Here is a 22,487-nt window from a genome sequence, read left to right on the forward strand (position 1 = left end):
CATCAGCATCGGGTGCAAGGTGGTGAGTGTGTTTTGGCATCTTAGTTCACTCACTACACTGAATTGAATCACATCCGGGATCAGCCACATTTGAGCAAACGACGATGTCACGTGATGACGTCATCAAATTGCATGACTTTGAGACATATACTGAGGTCTTTATCTTGAAAGTACAACTGCAGTATAGCTTTGGAAACCAACAACTTCATCCGTAGTTCCCACATGCAGGATCCCTCGGACGTAATTGTGGGTCAGAAAGTTTTGTTAATCGACAGATCTATAACATTTGAATTTAACGTTATTATTGGCACAAGTACTCAATAAACAATTAAAATTCAGATGTATAACACAGTATACTATGCAATTTCTTCCGTTTGGTGAGTCCCACGGCTGCCGAGATGAAATTCCTTCCACTTCGTTTGCTCTAATTTCGTCTGATTGCGCACATTTGAGGACATAAACTATAAGGGAACTTTTGGAAAGTAATATTTTCTTATACTATATCTGCATGAATATTGATACCAAAACCGAACACACAGGACGCTGTTCATTCGCTAGTCAACACTTGTTGAGTAACAAGTCAAACACCCCGTATAACGAACACACCTGGTTGAGAGGTCTGAAGAAACAGAACAGTCACCCCATATTGGTGTCCTGTGTTCGTATATGGTGTCCAAACTACGCATAGATGCACACACAGCGCCACAGTCACTAAATGTTGTTAACGCAGAGTCGTTGTGAGTCGTGGGGCCAAACGTACACAACATACCTTACTCCGCTAATCCGGTTACAAAAACGAGCTGTGCGTGTGATTACGTTCTCCCCGGGCAATTACCCCTGTAATATTCTATTTAAGAGAATGCGTATACTGCCGTTTACAGAGGTACGCAATTACAAGATTTCCTGTTTAGTAAATAAAATAATAAACACAAACACGCCTCTGCACCGTACTATTTTCACGTTCCCGTCGTTAAACACACGGCACGCAAGCATCGGTAATCTTAACCTTCCTTTATGTTCGAATGTGTATGGTGAACGACTAATCCAATTTTCTGGTGCTAAGTTGTGGAACAATTTGCCTCTTGAAATAAAACACGCAAGAAGTTTTGACATTACCTGCAAACGATATACTTCATTTCTAACCAGGCATTTTCTTCAGTTTTTGTTTATTCTTAAAAATTACTCATGTATATTTTTGTGTTCATGATAGTTATGTATTCGTTGTTTTTTAGTAAGATTCCTTGAATCTGTATAATACTTTTCGCTTATGGATGATACTTTCGCTTTTGTTTCTTTTTCTGCACAAGAGTGCTAATTCTTATAACCTTTTTTTGTATTGGACCCATCACTAGCCGTTTAGGCTATGGGTCCAAATATTTCTGTACGCATTTGTCATATTATGATGCAATAAAATTCTCATTGATTGATTGATTGATTTATTGATTGATTGATTGATTGATTGATTGATTGATTGATTGATTGATTGATTGATTGATTGATTGATTGATTGGTCACGTTTTTAACTTCAGGACCGTAGCTGCATCCCGTTCGTGAAGGACTTGTTGAAGGCCATCACCACCGAAACGCACAGAGCCGTGCCGGGATCTCTGGTCATCTGGTACGACGCCGTGGACGTCGACGGGAAGGCCAAGCCGCAAAACGAGCTCAACCAGAGGAACGCCTGCTTCTTCGACCTGTGCGACGGCATCTTCCTGAACTTTCAATGGACAGAGACCATGCTCCTCAGCTCGGCGCAACTCGCGGGCAACCGCAAGGCCGACGTCTACGTCGGGGTCGACGTGCACGGACGTGACACTAAGTACCCCGGCGGCTACGAGACGTATAAGGTACGCGAAAATTCAGTAAAAGCCCGCGATCTGTTACCACGCCAGATGTTTTCCCTTGTAATGTGTTGACAAGTACGGTATAGGGCAAACAACTTGGATGCTGTTCTCGGACGGAATTAAATGATTTGTTAAGCTAAACGTGTCCAAAAGCTACTTCTTAGCTGAGGGCTCTAGGAAGTCTGAAGTTTCCACATGATTGCTTGCTTTTCAAATTACCTTTTGTAGACAGCTGACGCAGAAACAAGGAAATCGTATGCGGGTACATATGCACAGTTTTCGGTTGCGTCAGTTTTTCTATTCTGCATATTCTTACAGATGACGATTATTCAATACAGAGGGAAGCCTCAAGGCTATATAGCAGGCACCTGGGGTGACAGTGTGGTAGGATATGTGAATACAATGCAGGTACGCATAAACACAAAGGAAGTCATATTACAATGGTCGCTAGCTAACCTGAAAATTAATTTTAATAAGTCAGTTTTACTAAAACGTTACCAGTGCAGTCATTACAGCAAGTGCAAAAGTTCAGAGATGTTTCCTTTGCATGTGTATAGAAGTGATACAGTACGCATGATAATATATGGCTGCAAAATCGGAAGTAGATATGCGGCCACTCTTTCTTGTTTTCGGTAGCAAGCAGATCCTAATTTTATTCGACGAAGCATGCCTACTTGACCAAGGGTTTCTTCGTTCGTGTGGAAGTTGTGGATCTTGGTACAGCCTGAATCCCACTAAAAAAGAGCGGCTGCAGTCGGCTCTTCAGCCGTGGTTGTTTGCAAAACTATGCATTAGACCGATGCCGCAATGATATGAAACATTGCCCTACCTCACGCCATGTCCTTGTGCTGTAATTCCAGCATGAACGATAGCTTGTGGCTATACGCGAAGTAGCAGCTGCGGTCGGCGACAGCTTCCAGTCACGAGCGCGACCACTACATGGAGAGAAATGCGATTCATACTGCACTAGACCTTCTCTTCATCTTTTAACGGCGAAGTTGTTCTAGCTCTGCGTAAAATTTGCCATGACCCGAAACTATCATCATCATGAACGGGTGTGTCCCACAGAAATTGGGCAAATCTCACTACTCATCGCTGGTCCACTAAAAAAGAAGGCAGCAGGCTGGCGGCAAACACTAATCAATTTCTGGACAGACGTAACCAAACCAGTAATTGAGAATAGCTTTAATAAACCGTCGGGATTAACCCAGTGATAAACAACGTGGCAGCACGTTTCAGTTTCGCTGAAGAATCTGTACGGAGTGCTTCAGCGGTACGCACAACGAGAGAACTTTAGGGGGCAGGAAAGGCAATGGCGGCTGTGGGAAGACCCCGAAGCGATGGAAGCCCTACGCGAACGACGTGCCCGTAGATCTGTGGGAGGTGCGAACACTCGGTTTCAGCGTGAGTTTGTCTCTTGGAGTTTGCGCATCCGTGCCCTGTCTGTGACTGTCTGTGGTTTCACTCGAACCTCTCTGCACTGAGAAGCAACCTAGAAACAACTTAGCACCACCTATCTAAAGCCTTGCAAAAACCAGAACCAATCAGATTAGGCTTCAGAACCATCCAGATTCACTTTTCAAGCTTTGCGCACTTAGTGCAAGCTTCGCTTTTTTTTTTTTGCGTGTGTGTTTAGGTTGGCATAGCGTGTTCCGGTGGCATCGTGGGTACCGTGTAGAAATGTCAGTTTCGGTAGCCATTTTTTAAACTCGTTATTTCAGGCCGTCCAACTCGTTCGGAGATGTGGCTTGTCGGCAGCCGTCTTCGCCGCTGGCTGGGTCTACGAGACGCAAGAGAAAAAGAATTTTGCGAAGAACCAGTACCGGTAAGTCGGGGAGGCGGTAAATACAATGCGCGTTCTGCTGTGTCATGCTGAAGAGCAGATATCGAGGAATAGTACGTCCTTTTGTGTGTAATGGAGTGGCTATGCGATTTCGGTTAAGAATCGAAATTTTTATGAGCAGAAGCAACTGTTAATGGCTCCTATCGGTGGAATAGTTGATAGTCTGAGAGCAAAATGCATTGGTTAAGAACTCTTGTCATGTAGGCCCGAGAAATGACACCACGACAATCTTTTACGTGGAAGACAAAGGCGTCGCTAATGACTATGCATTACAAGGCTAAGTGCATTCTTACGATTTGGTTAGAAATTTCTATGCTAACTCGCAATGTCTGAAGTTGCAGCTAATACGCATGAAACACGCATCCTGAAATACGCACAAAGAGTGCCTAATAATTTTTCAGGTGTTATTTATTAACTTCTGTTCGCTAAGCATTTATTGGGAAACATTGTCAAACATAACAGCATTCGCTCCAGTTTCGTCATTTCTTTTTAGGTTATTAAAAGCATATATTTACAGCAGTCTCGGATATAGTGGCATATATATCTCGAGAAATTACGCGGTGAACTTTACAGCACACTATTGCATTAACTCGCATATGTGGCTTGGGTGTGCATTTTCAAATGTTGTTCTTCGCGTGTGCAGGCTCTGGAGCTTTCCGGACAACTGCTGTTCCGAATGGCGTCTCATCAAGCCCTCGCTGACGACGAGCTTTTGCCAAGGCTTCGGTTCTAAGGTGTTCGCGGATGGCCAGGCAGGTCATTTTCGCTTAATGCCAGTGTAACATGGCCGGTCACAGTGTAGTCATCGTATACGTTCCTGTTGTCCTGGGCATTACTCCATCGACGAGTTACTTGTGGAACGTGCACCACTCGTTGTCTTTGAGTAGGCGCTTTTATTTATTAAACTGGCCAAAGCCAATTTATTAAAGATAACCTTGCCGCGTGATGGTGCTTGGTGAGCGCGAAAAGGTGCCAAATTTAAGTACAGTTGCCGAAGACGCCTTGAAGTTTCCGCAACAACTTGCCGAGCCGCCTAAGGTCTTGACGGCGTCTTCTAGAGCCCTAGAGAATTTTTAATCGTTAGAAACGAATTACATTATGGCCTCTAGGAAGCCAGAGAAACTTAATGTGGCAAGATTCAGGAAATTTATTAAGCCAGCGTGGTAGGAACACGAAAGACGACTTAGACTGTGACGTCACTTTACTATTAAGGTTATATGGTTTCGATGCGAAATTCGAAAAACAAATTTTGACCTCCATTTTCACTTACAAACTGGGGTGGCACCAGGATTTTCAACAGCGAAACTGTTTAGCAAATCGTTCCTTGTGAGTCGATCGCAGAAAACTATCGTCATCTTAACGGGTACGTGCCACTGTGCGACTACCTTAGAAAGAGTACAGAGAGAGAGAGATAAAGAAACAGACGGACGTATATACAGAAAAGAGAAAAATTCTTGCCGAAAAGAAATTTTCCACGAGGCGGGATTCGAACCCGCGTACCCTCGATCCGAAGGCGAGCGTCCTAACCACTCGGCTATCCAGGCACGCTAGCAGAGCATAGCAAGGCCATAGCAATAGTATATTCTAGCAAGGGGTGGGAAAGCGAAGTGCCAGTGAGGAGAGAAAGGAGGAGGGGAGAGAGTAAAGCGTAGCAAAGAAAGAATGAGAATGAAATAGAGAGAAAGAAATGTAAAAAGAAAAATGAAGAGACAACATCAACGAAAGAGAGAAAGAAGAGACGGAGAAAAAGAGATAAAAAGAAAAGGGAAGCAAGCATCGCATTGTCTAGCGACCAGGTACCCCGGCACCTGCCAAGCCGCGCATTCGCAGTAGCTAAGCCACGCCCATCGACGGAGACATGGCGCGCAACCTCCGCTCTATAGTGCATAGCCTGGCTGCGTACTCCCGAGGAGGAAGCCGCGCGTCTCGAAGCTAGACGTGTCGGTCTAGACGGAGAGTACGAGCGGCGACGGGCCCGTGCTTCGCTGTGCCAAGTTTTGCGTGACTTAGGCACACTGCCCTCAATTTTTTTTTACTTGGGAGAGTAACCTTCCCTGCCTACCTCCCCCCTCCCACCCCAGTTTCATAATGGGGCAGGAAGGCGAGGAATGTTGTCATTGTTTTGACCGTTCGCTCTTGGGAATACAGGCAAGGACTTTGGGAGGGAGGGGGGGAAGAGCCCCTGCGCCCCCCTCCCTTGGCGCCGCCCCTGCTAACAAACGAACCTATTATCGTAATATTTAAGTTGTAACCATTATCTTAATAACTATTAGCGTATTAACAATTATCAAACAACAATTTCCAAGTTTAAACTATCTGATCAGGCTCGTTGCTTGATCTCAGTGTTGTTTTTTTGCACTAGTATATGTACGCTAGTTACTTCAATGTCTACCCGTCCGCCTTGACGCAGCCCGTGGGGAACCGTGTGTGGTTCGACCTGCACAAGCAGCAGCTGCAGCCTCGGGACCAAGGCAACACGCTCTGCGACTCGTGCTGTTCGGTGAAGCTGCACCTGGACGACGCTTACAATGGTGGCGGCAGCCTGCGCGTGTTCTTCAAGCCCAACCGCAAGCGCCCCGACACCAAACCTTACATAAGGTATAAAGTAGCTTGTGTGTGCGCCCATGCGTTTCGTACTCACAGGATCCTTTATACATTCGCCTTAGACGACTCGATGGCGAAAGTCATCTTATTTTTCTTCCCAGTCAATATATCGATACCCCCCCCCCCCCCCCCAACCCCGCGCCCCTCTGAAATCTTTCTGCACCTAGCGGTTTCGCACTGTCTCCAGGATTCTAGGCAATGCAAGCTGACCTGACCTGGTTTTGCATTGCCTCCGTGCGGTGCGCCTTTGACCCAAGAGACGATGTCAAACATGTACGATGCCGTCATGATGACGTCACAAATTTTTCATCTATGATGTCATAATGACGTCATACGGTGTCGTAACCGTGTAATATTTTTACGTAACTCTATCGTGTTGACACCGACGGTCAATTTTCGCATTTGATGAGGCAGCTAAGACTTTGGCCTCAAAGATTAAAACGGCTCGAAGGCGAAAGTCATCCGGTGTGGGTATTTCATCATCATCATCATCATTAGCTGTTGCACACTTGTGTCTACGTTGTGGCTGATGAATCATAGCTCAGCCCTTTGCAATGGGTTGGCAGCTTTCAAGCAACCACTCGTTACGCAATTAATATGGAGCGACGTCTGGAGCCTCATATGTAGTGATGCAATTCATACTGAGTGACGACACTTCAGCGTCTCGCCATTTCCAACTTGTGGAGGGAGGGCGGAACATACACCACTATAGTCGGATACAACTTTAGAAGGCAGCGGCATTTCCTTCTCAAAGGCGGATGAACACAAGCCTCCACCAATGGGTGCGCACTCGGGACTGACTTCATGAGCGGGACGGCCGGTGGCTCCGCCTTCGGAGAACATCGGCGCGTGCATGAGCGGGACTATTTCTTTAGTCGCGGAGGCGATCGGCAGCCGCGCTTCGGTCGTCCGGGCGGGGCCTCTCCTGCCTTCTTAAGTTGTATCCGACTATAGTGCTGCTTCCAAGGAGTGCGCATAGATTGTGACGCTAAATGTGTTGCGGACTGCCATCAAATGAGACCGGTCCATCTACCAATTTCGAGATCGTGTAGTGCAAAAGCACGCAAACATCACACCTTCGTGCTTGAGGCCCGTTTTTTTAATTGACTGCAAATATCCCGCAGTCTCGTGAATTACAGATTAATCTGTGACAGCAGACTGGACTGCAATTTTAATATTTTCACTAAGCTCGCAAAGGTTGAAGGTACGACACATATGTAATTAACACTCAGCTAAATCCTGCTTATGCGTCAAATAATTATGCTTCAATAATTGCTGTCAAAACAAATGGAGGTAAATTATTTAATACCCCCTTTATTGTTTGTACTTTTTCTCGGAAAATACAGATTTACATGCAGCATTGTCTTCACGAAATAAAAATCTATCCACCCTTCCGACAGCTATCACTCTTACAGTCATCACTTAACTTGTAACCCTCCGACAGGTTGTTCGGGTGCGACTTCCCGCTGGGTCCTCTCGCGGTCAGCTACACCTTCAAGAACATCAGCTTAAGCAGCACAGTTGGCCAGGACATCGCCATCGTCCTGAAGGCCAGAAACGCCGCCGGGGAGACCGAGGAGATCTACCTGGGTTTGACAGCCAGTCTACCGCAAGGTGACAACTACGCGGTAACACGACAGACCATCAGAACGCTCGAGGACGATGCCGAGGAGCCGGAGACTTACTGGCTTACAAGGTGCGTGCACTTCATACAGTAGAACCTCGTTAATTCGAACTCGAAGGGGACTGAAAGATTCTTCTAGTTAAGCGGAGTTCGAGTTAGCGGGAGGGTGCTAGGATGAACGGAAATTGCTCCACACTGCGCGGTCGGAACACAAGTAAGCCACCCATGGACTTGTTATCGCGAATTAGGCGCTACTGCACGCTTGTGGCAGGAGATTTCGTAAATTATGTTCATGGAGCTCTAACAGCGAACAGAAATGATCAGTCAGTGATACGCCAGAAACAAGCACCGACATGTATTAATGTGATTCGTGAGCCTTAATGTCGATAGTTATGCCCCAAAACACGTTTATTTGCATGGCAGAGTTAACGCAATCAAGAGTTCACTTGCTTGCGTTTCTCCTGTCGCGACTACACGAGCATTGCTTGCAGCTTGCCCTAGAGCTCCAGCGTAGCGTCCGAATTTTCATCTGCTGAGAAATGCTGCTGTTTCGTTGTCTTGAATCTCTAGTAAATTTGCTTTGGTTTGGCTTCGCAACGCATTGTGATCACTCTGGGCCGACTTCTGCGAGGAGCGATGAAAACCAGGCGCTCCCAGTTCAAATTAAACGTTGTGGATACCGACGCGTTCGAATTATCGGGAGTTTTCCTCCATACAAACACACAGGACTGTGCCAGGACCAGGGGTTCAAATTCACTTAAATGCTTTTTATTTTGTGGACCTTTCCAGTTCGGGTTTGACCCATATTCGAATACCCCACAGAAATAAAAAAAAAAATTGGAAATTAAAAAAAAAATCCTTGACTGAAGTGTCTGGTAGCGGCACGCCTGTACTCTAAGAAAAAAAAAATCGAGTATTTATAATAATAATAATAATAGGTCCTTTATTTTTCATCAAGCATAAGATGAGGGAGGCAGGGAGAAAAAGCTGACGAGCAGCTTGACTAGCTCCGGCCCCCCAAAATGTACACTTCGGCGCGTTTACAGCAGACTGTGCTGAACATATTGAATAACCAGAATGACAATGAGAACGCAAAGTGACAGGTTATTAAACAGTGTACATAAACAGGGCAAAGAAACATCAAGAAAAAAAATTAAGACATGGAAGAGAGAAAACATTTGGAAATAATACAATTCATTTTCATTGAAAATATCATGTAATCACACAACATTTGTTATCACAAAACATTCGTAACTAGAAAACATTTTTGAGAAAATATTCGTGCCTAGAGAAACCAGTGTTGAAATTCATCATGGGCAAACGAGACAACGTATGGGTTAGATTTATAAAATGACAATGGTGCTTACAGAACATAAAAAATTGTTTCAAAACAAGCATTAGAAATATGAGGGGAGAACCACTGCAAAACTATGAATACAATTAAACTTCAACATTTGAAAAAAAAAAAAAAAAAAAAGTACGCAGTTTTTTTGTAGATGATCTCTCCGGTGCAATGTTTTGGTTGCTAAACAAGTTTAGTAACTCCGGAAGCTTGTGTTTTAGCATTTGTGTCCCGTAATTTGTTCGACATAACGGTACTTTCCAAGTCTCTGGATGGCGCACTGAATATGGCTGCATCCTCCTTTCTAAACAGGCTAATCGAGCTAGGAAATGGCCGTTATCTTTAATTTCGGATTTGTATGCTATGGACAGGCGGTAAGAATAGAGAGATGGAATACGTAGAGTATGATGCCTATGGAAAAGCGACGCTGAAGGATGATCAAAAGCCACATTATATATATACCTTAACATTTTTTTCTGAAGGGAGTACAGTATTCGTAAATTCGTGAATGTCGTTGATCCCCATACAAGATGACAGTAGATTACATGTGAATAAAATAGCGAGTTATAGATAAGAAGTTTAACGTACGTGGGGAGAGTTCGTCTGTTTAGATACGTTATCCCTACAATGCTAGATAATTTTTGTGCTACATAACTAACATGGTCGTCCCAAGACATTGTTTCCGAAAATATTACACCTAGTATCTTAAATGTTTTAACTCTGTCTATAAGTGCGCCGTTATACACTAAAACTGCATCGGTGACCACGTCCCTGTTTTTTGGCCGGAAAACTACAGCTTTTGTTTTGGTAGTATTAATCTTTAATGCATTGTAATCGGTCCACTTACCTAGCTGCGTTAATGTATTGTTTGCTCTATCCATTATATCCGACAATACCGTACCGGAGAAAAGTAAAGTCGTGTCATCGGCGTAAATTACAAATTTTGTGGTTTTATCAATATTGACAATATCATTAATGTACAAGTTAAATAGAAATGGACCCAAGATACTTCCTTGTGGAACACCGGACAAAATTGGTTTGATGTCGGAAGAATGGCCGTTTATATTTACAAATTGCTGCCTGCAACCTAAATAAGAGCGGAGAAGGGCCAATACCTTACCGCGAAATCCATACTTTTCGAGTTTTTTTAGTAACAGGCTATGATTAAGATAATCAAAAGCCTTCGTGAAATCTACGTAGATGCCCAGAGCCAAGTGTCGATGTTCAAAAGCATTCAAAATGAACTCCTTCTGTTCTAACAGAGCGAGTTCTGTTGAGCGCTTTTTCCTGAAGCCGAATTGCGCCGTATGTATTATCTCATGTTTATCGCAAAAGCTGATCAGTCTTGACAAACAAACTTTTTCGAGGCCTTTAGAAAATATGGGCAAGAGGGATACTGGCCTGTAGTTAGCTATACTATTTTTGTCTCCCTTTTTGTGCAGAACAGTTACTTTGGCTATTTGCATTCGTTTTGGGAAAACCCCTTCTGCTAAGCAAAGATTAAAACATGTGTTAGGCTAGGTGCTATAAGGTCTATCACGTGTTTGACAGGTTTATTTTAATACCATCAGCATCGCTACTAGCACTGTTGTTGAGCCCTACAAAAGTAGAGATCACCTCTGTGGTTGTAACAGGGTTAAGAAAAAACGTTTTGTCGCAAGTACGTTCTAAGTAATGCAGGGCATTGTCATTAATTTCTCCGGTATCAATATTGACGAAATAATCATTGAACAAATCTGCTAGTCGTTTTCCACTAAATTCGTCGTCATTCTGTCTTATTTGTGTTAAAATTCCTGAATGCCTCGATCGATTTAATAAAGCGTTTAGATTTTTCCACGTTATGTCTGCTCTTGACTCAGACATAGAAAAAAGGTCACAGAAATAGTTATCCTTAGCCTTTCTAATTGCTTTCGTTAGACTATTACGATATGTTTTGTAAGTTCTGAGTAGCTCAACATCGCGAGTTTTAAGAAATTTTTTAAACATTCTGTCCTTAACCTGAATCTTGCTTAGTAATTCAGGCGTAATCCATGGCTTACGAATTTTTTTCGATGTTCGTAAAAGCTTGTGTGGAAATGACTGATTGTATAGAGACAAAAAATTATTCACAAATTTACTATACGCGCAGTCAGGATCGCTTTCTTTGAATATTTCGCTCCAATCAAAACTTTCTACTTTCTCTCGGAAAGTCTCCAATGTTCGAGGTGTTATTTCTTGAAAGGCCATTTTTTGTTCGTTATTTATCTTAAGCGTATTTGTATACACACATAAATATATGCTGTTGTGATCGCTAATGTCTGTACTCATGACTCCCGCCTTTCGTCGACAGGGATGTATATTTGTTATGAATAGATCAAGTAACGAAGAAGAGGTAATGGTGAGTCTTGTAGGCACGGTAATAACATTACTACAGCCAAATGAACAAATTGTTTGTTCTAGCGTTCTTTTGTTAGCGGTGTCAGCTAACATGTTTACATTAAAATCTCCTCCTAGTATGATATCATAGTTATAATCACCTACGTAGGAAAGAAGGGATTCGAGGAAACGCATAAAATTTTGAAAATTGCCGCTTGGGGGTCGATAAACAACAGCCACTAAGGATCGGTTGGAGATCACAGACAGACATTCATAGTCAGTGTTCATGCGACAGAACTCCGGTAACATATCGCAAATAATATGGCCCTTCACCATCATGTATACACCGCCCCCTCTGCTAGCAGTTCTATTTAGCAGAAAGTTTTGATACCCAGGGATACTGAAAATATTGCTTTTTTCGGCATACCACGTTTCCGTAAGCATGATTATATCAAATGCGTTTTCTAGCTGGTTGAATAGCACCTCCAACTGCGTTCCCTTGTTTACAGCGGACTGTACATTCAGATGAAACATTTTGATAGAACTAGCCTGCTCGTGTCTACAAAGCTGTCGAAATTCTTCTGGTTCAATAAAGTCACGAGTTGCCATGATCGAAATTCAAATCAAAGTAGTACTAAACAATTGGAATACAAGGCGTCTTATTCTACTCTCTCTAAATCAGCAGCATGACGCACAATGACTGCTCTGTCGCCATCCTTCTTTCTGATAAAAATTTTGCCATTCTTGTGCCACGCATACCTGTAGCCATGGTCCTTGGCCCAGGCTTTTGTCTGTCCTAGCAGAATTCTGTTAGCTTTCGTCAGATTCTCCAGAATGTAGCACTGTTCCTTGGTTTCTTTCAGCACATGTCGCTTGCTCAGAAATTCTTCCCTCACTGACTGCTTTGCGAAGTGAACTATAATTCCGGGTGCTTTGTCACGAACAGCACGTAGTCGGTGTATCGACACGATGTCGCTGTCGGTGAGCTGAGGCAGACCCATTGTTCGAGCTATATCATTGACTTTCTGCAATGCGTTTTCATTTTTTGAAACCGGAATCCCGTGGAACTCAAGATTTAGCTTTCTACTGTGCCACTCGAGTTCATTGAGTTCCTGTGTGACATTTTTTGATGCAGAAATTGCCTCGTGGTTTTCCAGTTTCTGCACTCTGTTCTTTATATCAGCAATTTCTTTGTCCTGGCGACGGATGTGGTTCAGAATTTCATCATATTGACCAGACATCATTTTTACCGATTCCTCAATGCTTTTCACCGTGTCCTTCAGTCCCAACAATCCATCAAGTTTTTCATTCACACTCAAGAACAAGCTTGCAAAGTCTGCCTCGTTGCTGTTAGATTTGGAGCCCTGAACACATGTAGACTTTTTTGATCTGCATGCTGGACATCTCCACGACCTACGCCACGCTTCGCTTTTTGACTTGTATGTGCTTAAAGCAATGGAACACTTTCCAAAGTGATAGCGACAGCTACACCCTTCACACATCAAACCTTCTTCATCTGAGCACAGGCATTTGCAGCATGGACAAGTGTCAGCATCCAGATCGGACATATCTACGTGAAACGTCTACTAGCGTCACCGAAGGTCACAAGGGCCACATGAACTGGTAATACACATGCGGCAATATCAGCAATACACACAGCCTTGGCAGCGGCAGCAGAAAGAGGACGTATTCACCGTTATTATTGCATAAGGAAATGCACACTAACCTGAAAAAATCGATGCAATGAGCTTGAGTACGCGTGTGCGCACAGCCTGCCGCCGCTGCCAAAGTGTGAGAAACGCCCGCCAAAAGCCAGGAAGGAAGCCACGGGAAAACGTCACTGTACGTCACGCCGAAGTAGGCAGATGGCACGCCAGGAACAGTCGGTGATAGCAGCAGGAACTGCTGGTACGGGCGTCACCACTTCGATAAGTCGATGAATAGGCTGCAGCAGGTGGAAGAAGCAGACAGGCTTGGTAAAGGTGGTAACACAAACGTTGAGTCAGCCCGGTTTCCACAGGGGACCAGGGTCAAGAAAGCACGTCTTGGCAGGCCACTGCAGTACCTGAAAAAATCGATGCAATGAGCTTGAGTACGCGTGTGCGCACAGCCTGCCGCCGCTGCCAAAGTGTGAGAAACGCCCGCCAAAAGCCAGGAAGGAAGCCACGGGAAAACGTCACTGTACGTCACGCCGAAGTAGGCAGATGGCACGCCAGGAACAGTCGGTGATAGCAGCAGGAACTGCTGGTACGGGCGTCACCACTTCGATAAGTCGATGAATAGGCTGAAAAAATCGATGCAATGAGCTTGAGTACGCGTGTGCGCACAGCCTGCCGCCGCTGCCAAAGTGTACAGGATCGCTTTCTTGGGGAGTATTTATGTCACACAACTATAATCGCCATCTGGCTTGCTCGCCCTTACTTTCTTGCAAAGCCGGCTCTCGCCACTGTCCTGTCAAGAATGCTACGTCACGCTGATAGCACGCACACCGTTCGTGACCGGGAAGTGCCGGGGCTGCGGTGATAACGCAGCTACACGAGGTAGATGACGAGGATTTTTCCTGTCTGGCAGGAAACATCTGACAGATCCCACGCACTGTGGGAACCGACGCAATACGAAGCAGCCTGCAAAGAGCTGCATACATCGCCTTGTTTGTCTTTGAGGCAAACGAAGTCATTCATGTTCACTCTATATCGCATGCATGTTTGTCATGTATGCATGCAAATTTACAATCCGGTATATACCATGTTAATGAAACGCATATCCTTGTATATACAATGCATGACCTGTCATTTATGTTCGTCACGCACTCATGAGGTATACCAATTTCGGTATATGTCCAGTTAACAAAACGGCTGGAAGCGCACCAATACCGTAGCATGTAAATCATGCCGTACATGACATGCGTGCCATGATTTGCATGTTTGGACCTGTCATTTCTGTTTGTCATACAGTCACGTCGCGCAATATAAATTTTGGTGTATATGAAGCTAGCGAATCGGCCGCGAGCGCACCATGAGCGTGGCATGTAAGTCATGCCGTGCATGACATGCATGTCATGATTTTCATGTTACCACTTGTCTTTATGTTCGTCATGCAGTACCGTAGCGCAATACCAATTTTGGTGTATGTCAGGCTAGTGACAGCCGCGAGCGCACCATGAGCGTGGCATGGCAGGGGGGGGGGGGGGGGGGAAGGGGAGGCGCCCTCTCTTAATCCCCTGACGGGGGTGCCAAGTCTGCACCATTCCTTTCTCAATCGTACCTGTCATGTCATTGTTTAACGTGCAGGGTTACGGCTATAGTGTACTAGAATATTATTATTCTTGTACACTATAGTTAGAGCCGGCCATGCAGGCTTTTGGCGATAATGGCGGCAGAGGTATGCTAGCCACCATAGCCGAGGACCCCTGATGTTGCATTCCCTTGCTCCCGGAAAGCCGTGGACCATAGGCAGCGCGTTGTCAGAAGCACGTCACCGCTTCATTTTCATTTACGCATTCAATGTGACTCTTGATTTCTTTTCGCACTCGTTAAATCGGGGGAGGGGGGGGTGAAGTGGACCTTCAACCCCCCCCCCATTGGAGTACCCTGCGCACGCCTGATCCTTCTCGATGATCCTTTCAGGAAGTACCACCTGGAGGACCTGAGAGGTGCAGACGGCGCCATTCTTGAAGAGATCGGTCTGCACTTCTCCTGCGTCGGAACGGAGACCAACGTTTGCCTGCTGGGCCAACTAGACGTCAGACGGCCGGGCGACGTTGAGCAAGCCGTTCCCGGTGGGAAAGCTGTCGACAAGGCCGTCGTCAGCGACGACAGCAGCAGCGACGATGAACCAGAAAGGAAGCGGCTACGAGAGGAGCAGTACGGGCTTGACGCAGTTATAGCCGAGTAATAAAACGTGTATGCAGGGTGATGTCGTTCTTCAAGCGAAGCTTTTTGTAACTCGTAGGTTTCGGCGGCCGCTTCGGACGCGAGAAACCCGGCGCCTGCGAGCGGTACGGAGGTGCGCCTGTCTTGTGCGCATTTGTATGCGCCGTTTTCCAAAAAATCATGCTCCCTCGACCGTGGGCTTGTCGGCGATGAGCCGTTAATGATATGGCAATTCGATATTTTATCGAGGTCGCGTGTCATTTAACGTTGCCGCATTTCATTGTTGCCTGGATATGAACGCTTGACCGTCGTTGTTGCATGTAGCAGCTGAAGTGTTGCACGCTGCTAAGCACGTGGATGAAGGTCCTGTTCCCGGCATGGAGGAAGTTACTAGGGCTCCGGTACGTCACATGGGCATCTGCCCGTCGTTAAAGACCGTTTCAAAAGATAGGAAGCCAGCAGAAGTGTCGGCAGGATTTTGTCTTGGCTGGGCGAAGGAGGGGGAGAGCGCTGGTGTAGCCTGGGTGCAATTTCTGGTGTGGCTTGAGGGGGGCAAGTGCCCCGTTTGCACCCCCCTGCCGACGCCCATGGAAGCCATGGAGCGATGCTAACAGCGTGGGCGTCCCCGTAGCACTAGAATCTTGGTCTGGCTTCTGGCGCTATCGCAGCGCGTGTGTTCCGAGTGTCGGGCATGACTGCAAGATGACAAGCCCATGAGGCTTGCATCAGATACGATAACGCCAGCCGGAGCAAGATTCCAGCGCTACGGTGACGCCGGCTGAAAACGTAGATTCGCCTATACGGACAGTCGAGGCATCTTGGAGTTCGACTGGGCTGAATCCAGGCTTTCCGCTGTTCGCGTTTCTTTCCATCGCGATAGTGCATCGGCGAATAATTGTCCTTCAGTTCAAGGCAATGCGCCCTCATCGTCGGTTGAATGATTCAACGCCGTTTCCTTTGCTTGTTTGCTGTAAGTACCTTATTGTTACGCGAAGACAATGACTGCACATGGCTACCCGAATTCGAACTGCCTATTTTACAGGTATAGATAAAGTGGGTGTAAGGCAAAGTCGAAAGTGAACAAGAACAAGTAGGCATGCAGTCAGTCGGGCGCAACCAAGGTGGGGGGGATTAAACCAGCTCCGCTTCACGGACACTGATGAAACATCGAAGCTGGTGGCCCTCCCTTCGTCAGGCTAACGCATTTCGATGAAGTGTGGAGTAGTGGGATTTACCCACTTTCTGTGGCACATACTCGTTTATGATGATGATAGTTTTCAGATGGGCCGCACAGTGGCACATACCCGTTTGATGAGTTTTCTTCGTTTATAGTGAACCATGGGCGAGTAGTGGGATTTACCCACTTTCTGTGGCACAAACCCGCTTATGATTGGCTTTTGATGAGTTTTCTGCTTCATTTTTACTGAACCAGTGGCGAGTAGTGGGATTTACCCTTTTTTTCGTGGCACACACCCGTTTATGATCAGCGTTACCACGGCGGTGTACATTAAAGCCTCGACTTCCTTCTTAGTGAAAGTTGTGTGTAGTGTGATTTACGCAATTTCTGTGGCACATACGCGTTTGTTGTTGGGCTAACTGTTTGCCTCCATTTTTAGTGTACCAGTGGCGAGTAGTGGGATCTACCCAATCTGTGGCAAATACTCGTTTATGATGCCCACAAGCGTTACCACGGATCCCGGACATGAAAGGCTCGACCAAGAACAGCTGCGCTGTTAAAATTGCATGCGTACGCTCTCGATAATAGTTAGCAAGTTACGGAAATACAGTACGCGAATACGGTAAGGCTGTACGGTACAGCTCCTCCTTTCCCGGTCGTTGAGCGGCCAAAGCACAACCAGCGGGAAAGGAGGAACACTACCGCACTGCCTTACCGTATTTCCGTAACTTGCACTTCGTACACGCGAACGGTAAAGAAGCCCTGGATGCGTGACACAATGCATCGGTGACCGCGCAAGTTTTAGCATTTACTTCACCTGTACTGCCTCTGCCCCTTGATAGCACTGCGCACGCAAGCGAAGCCGCCCCACGTTGTCCTTGTGCTACGTGACAGCTATCACGTGGACAGCTGGCACGTAACAGCAATACTCAAGCACTCACTGTACCCGAGCAACGTTCCCAAACGGAACTACACCACAGAAAACTTCGAGCAACTGCTACGGGCATACCAACTGCAACACGGTTCAGCGATCGTGCGTTTTACTTGAGGCCGTCGCACTAGATTGTCTAAGACCTAAGATCATGCTGCAGCATATGTCCAAAGGAAGTGTCGTCGTTTGCTCAGTAATAAGCCGGCAAAATGACAAAAGAATTCGTACAAACCTCGACGGTGAAGGCTTCTAGGTTTACGCTGGCCTGTCGCTCGCATCGTACTCATTAAAACACCGTCGCAAGTCCACACTTACTTCGGTGCCGTCGAAAACACGATTGCTTTCTCGTCGTCTGAGGCCCTAATAAATTCTGTACTGCTCTCCAAAAGCCTACCTGTTTTATCGCACCTGTCGCCACAGCGCACACGCATAGCATGCAGAGAGACAGTTGATAGCGTGGTAACTGATGGTGAATTCCATTGGCAGATTCGTAGCACTTCCGGTAGCAGTTTTTCTGCTCCATTCGGAGCAAGTGTTCCATTGGAGGATGAGAGTGCTCCCTGTATGTTTCATTGGCAGATCTGGAGCAGCTACGCGGCCAGATCCACTCCACGGAGCAGCTCTCTACTCCGCGAAAAGCGGCGGATTCGACCGGAAATCGCAAGCTCACCGCGCGTGCGCAGAGCGTGGCGTACCGCGTGTGCGATGAAATGCGCTGTTCGACCGCGCGCGTTCCCTCCGCTGGCGCCCGTAAAGCCGAAAACTGCGCGAACCGCGAGGAATGCTGGGCGCTTGCAAAGCAGATGTGCACTAGCGCCCCCTACGGTTTGCTCTGGCGAGGGCGCTTGTGTTCCATTGGCAGATTTCCTTCGGATGCTATCCACGGAGTGGAGTGCTCTGGCGTAGAGTTTGTCGGCCACTCCGAATCTGCCTATGAATTTTCACCATGAGGGAATCTTCATCAAATCGCACCGGTGCGTCCGGACGTAGATAGGAATAAACCGGACACCAGGGTGCCCCGGCGCAATTCGACGATGCCATAAAGTAGCCGCTCGTGGCGCAAGAGCAACTGGAAGATTTAAGAGTACTGCAAACGTAGGCTGGTATGGGCAAACAGCCCACACCAGAAGCACTCTCAGTGTTTCCTTAGAACATTCTAAAGGAGAATGCTCCAAAGAGAAAACAGGCTCAAATCCAACAGGAAGGTGTGGTTGCCACAGGCGATGTGTTTTATTTTGACTGGGAACGGTCGAGTCACAGCGCTCAAGCCTTGTAGCCACGGCTCTTCCTTCTGCCACGGGCGCGCTCGTACTTGCGTCCCTTCGATCGCACGTATGGCCTGGAAGGAAAGAAAAAAAAAAAAATTAAGCAACACAGCAACTCAAATGACCACCAGTATCTAAGATACATCGTGGCTAAGAGCGTGATTAACACGGCCACAGCGCTGTGTTGTGTGTCCTCCTATTTTCTTCGTCCACGTTAATCGCATATTTAGCCACATTGAATCAATACCAACTCACACCGTATTTCATCCTACTTAATGTATCAAAGCTACTGTAGACCCTTCGCAATTCACATACCAAGTCAGGCCGGCAACCTTTGCAACACTTCCAGCATGTTTGCTGTGTCACAGTGAGAGGCTTTGTGAAGTCTAATGAAACTTTTATATATGTTAGCTTCTTTCCTACTACAATGCTGACTGGCAAATCCAATGATACACAAGAAACTAACCATACATAGCACAGCAGCGTCTTTATATTGTGAAAGTTCGACAACGTCAATACAGATGGAACGCGGAGTGCACGGTCGCAATAAGTCAGAAAAGATGTGATCATGGATGCTGGAATGCGTGCCTCATGCATTCCAACATCAATGCTACTCCATCAGCAGTGGACACGTTTATCACTTCAGGCCGACTTCACCAAACAAAACCATTTGTGGCCGCAAAACAAGAAAAGAGTACAAAAAAGGTATGGCCTCCTGTCCAAAAATTAAACTACAAGTGGTAGTTTTACTGAAATGTGCTACATGATGTATTATCATGAACTTTGTCAAATTCGTTCAGCACATGTAACCAAGGAGCATTATCTAACGACCCCATGAGCGGAAGATTCCATGGCACACGAACAAGGCCACGTGGCATACTTTCAACTAGGTAGGCAATGCAATAAAGAAGAAACGAATACAGTAAAATGACGGGAACTCACTTGGTGTGACTGTGGGGAACTCCAGGAGCCGGTCCAAAGTGACGGCAGGCCTCGCGGGCGTTGCGAGGTCCTGCACACAAGCGAGACACGAGCAGCGTGTCAGTGACATCCACGGAATGTCTACATATTCACGCATGTGTCAACACAGTTTTGCATGCACTTTCGGTATTCGTGCATGAATGTTACAAGGCTTCCGACTTTCAACATCACTTAAAGGCAAATGATGAACACATCAAAATTGCACTTGGGAAGGCGTGGTTGTTTCGATAAATTGAGTTTATACTTGACATATTTGAGAAGTTGGGCCGTATTTTTGGAGGATTCTAAGCGTGCCGTGACTGAACACCAGCGCGAAAGGGAGTGCGCATCGATGGCCGTGATGTCAAACGTCCTCACGGCAGATGCAAAGTGCACGTTTTCTTGTCCCGGTACTTCCATTTCTCCACCTCTCCTTTAGACCCTTTCCTCCCCCTCCACAAAGGCGCTGAGACCTGCCCCACCCTTTCTGTGCTTCACCCCACCCGAGAGCATTGTTTGCTGCCAGTGCCGATGGTAGTGGTTCTAGGAGTGCAGTGGGTTGGCTCGAGCTGTGGGCTGGCAAGGTTGGCATGCCCGTTTCCGGGGACGTTAGTCACCTCCTATAGACCTTTTCACAGGAGAGAAAAAACGCCGCCATTTTCACGGGAGTACAAAGGCCGACGTCACAGCCTCGGCAGTGCATGTTTGGGGGTCACGTCTATTAGTGCAGCCAAAAAAGGATTATGGCGGCGCTCAGGGAATCATCTGTGATAAGGACCATAGCTCACGTGTGACCAGTAGACGCGGCAGTTTGTGAAACACACCATAAAATCATTATTTTCCGCTAGTTTCTGCGTGAAATTAATGTTGTGTCTACCGATATCAGACCCAATCTTTCAATCTGGTTGAAAATCTTGGCCGCAAAAATTCTGTTCCGCATCACAAGTGCTTTGCTTAAATTTTATACACCTTGCAACTTTAAACACTAATTCAACTTATTCACAACAAGTAAGCGTTAAAGACATTTACCCACATACAAGGATTGTCCAGAACTTGTTACCAAAGCATCATACCTACTCTCAGGACATTCTGTCTCAAGCCCATTTAGAATGAAGTTCTTTTCCGACTGCCAACTACCACTGCGATGCCAACCGATGCAGAGAGTTGCAACATGGCCAGCAGTAATTAATTTTCATGTTGACCAGCAATATTGGTGCAGAAGTGCAATAAAATGAACAGAGACCAACACAAATGCTGTAGCCGCATTCAAGAAGAATCGTACACCGGTCCACTTCATCTCATTTAGAAAGTGCTAGCAAAATATGTATTCAAATGCAAAAGAAACGGCAGTGTGGGCAGATATATACGTGGCAGCCCTGTGCTTGTAGAGCCATCACACCTGGTACTGCCGAGGCGTCTATCGCGACGCCCCATCACCATCTCTGTTGGCCTGAAGTCGACCACCCGTGCACCCACGGCACTTGGACGGGGGGGCCCAGGGGTGCAGGGTATTGTCGCAGGCCGCCACACCACACGATCAATTCCTGTGCATTGTGCTAAGCACCAAGACTCGACGAACAGTGTAACCTTATTAAACCTTATTATACGTCCCCCGGTTTTGTGACAACCCGCATTTTACAATGAATCGGTCTGGTCCTGGCAAAACCTCCATAGAATTAATGTGCCCGAAACCTTGTTTATAACTGAGAATGTTACATTGACGAAACATTGTACGATAATTATCTGATACCACCCGAGAAAAATATCACCTTTGTTTTTTACTCATACCTTATGGCCACCAAATATTCGCGGGTGCAAAAGAAAAGCTTAGGTGCCCCTAAGTTGATGATCAGAGAAAAAAAAAAAAGTGCGAGACAGGTACCCTATGCCTTCTTAGAATGGAAAACTTATTCTCCTGGCAGTCCATTTTCTCCTGCAATCCAGTGTTACTGGCTTTAATTAAGATTTCTTCAATCGCGAGTGGATTCCGGGGCTGTTACCTAGACAAGCTCATCTTTGAGATCCGGATCTCTTCCCATTTTTGGCCCTTGGAAACTTTTCTTGGTCGACATGCATTTGAAGATCCCATTTTGTTTGCGGCACCCACAGTCGCAGACCTTGAGCACGCAAAAGGACGCAATGCAGCTACAGTCGCCGACCGTTTATTCGGACGCCGAAAATTCGGACACCTTCGCGGCACCGCCACTCGTCCCATTGAAGTAATGTAAACTCACGACCGACAATTCGGACGCCCCACAGCCAGCCGTTCGATTTTTCGGACTCCGACTAGCTGATAGAGTGCGACGTTGAATGCCTTAACAAGCTGTCAGCAATGTTTACAATATTTTTACTAGGTTGCCAGCACTGAAATGTTGCACTGGCTATAACTGGAGATCGTGCCAGTGTCAAAAATCCACGCAGAAGTTACCGATCTCGAAGGCTATGTTTGTTGGCTACACGTAACGGTTGCCTTTTGGCTTTAGCCAGTCACGTATCCATTGAACGGCTACAACGGCCAAACAGCAGGCCAAGCCAAGCCAAGCTTGGAATCTGCTCTGTGCGGCGTTTGAGGCGAATGACAGCGCGTACGAGTACGACGCGGATCCTAATTCGGACGAAGAGAGTACGACAACAGTTTACAGAAGCGCTGCAACATCAACTAGACCAACA

General features: G+C 46.3%; 1 protein-coding gene across 2 annotated transcripts in view; it reads right to left on the reverse strand.

Moving 5' to 3' along the window:
- The window catches only part of LOC119399920 (60S ribosomal protein L18), a 230,300-nt gene that overhangs the window by 192,898 nt on the left and 14,915 nt on the right, over nucleotides 1-22,487 (reverse strand). The window contains exons 6-7 of one of the 2 annotated variants that reach the window (XM_037666812.2): nucleotides 19,800-19,869; nucleotides 18,799-18,931 (exon numbers count right to left, since the gene is read on the reverse strand). In XM_037666812.2, the coding sequence (XP_037522740.1) occupies nucleotides 18,856-18,931; nucleotides 19,800-19,869 (146 nt within the window). In that variant the 3' untranslated portion in view covers nucleotides 18,799-18,855. Of the gene's footprint in view, nucleotides 1-18,798; nucleotides 18,932-19,799; nucleotides 19,870-22,487 lie in introns of those variants that run through there. The other variant, XM_049417897.1, reaches the window with a different exon arrangement.

Source organism: Rhipicephalus sanguineus, chromosome 7 (assembly GCF_013339695.2).
Source record: "Rhipicephalus sanguineus isolate Rsan-2018 chromosome 7, BIME_Rsan_1.4, whole genome shotgun sequence".
In the NCBI taxonomy this organism is placed as follows: domain Eukaryota; kingdom Metazoa; phylum Arthropoda; class Arachnida; order Ixodida; family Ixodidae; genus Rhipicephalus; species Rhipicephalus sanguineus.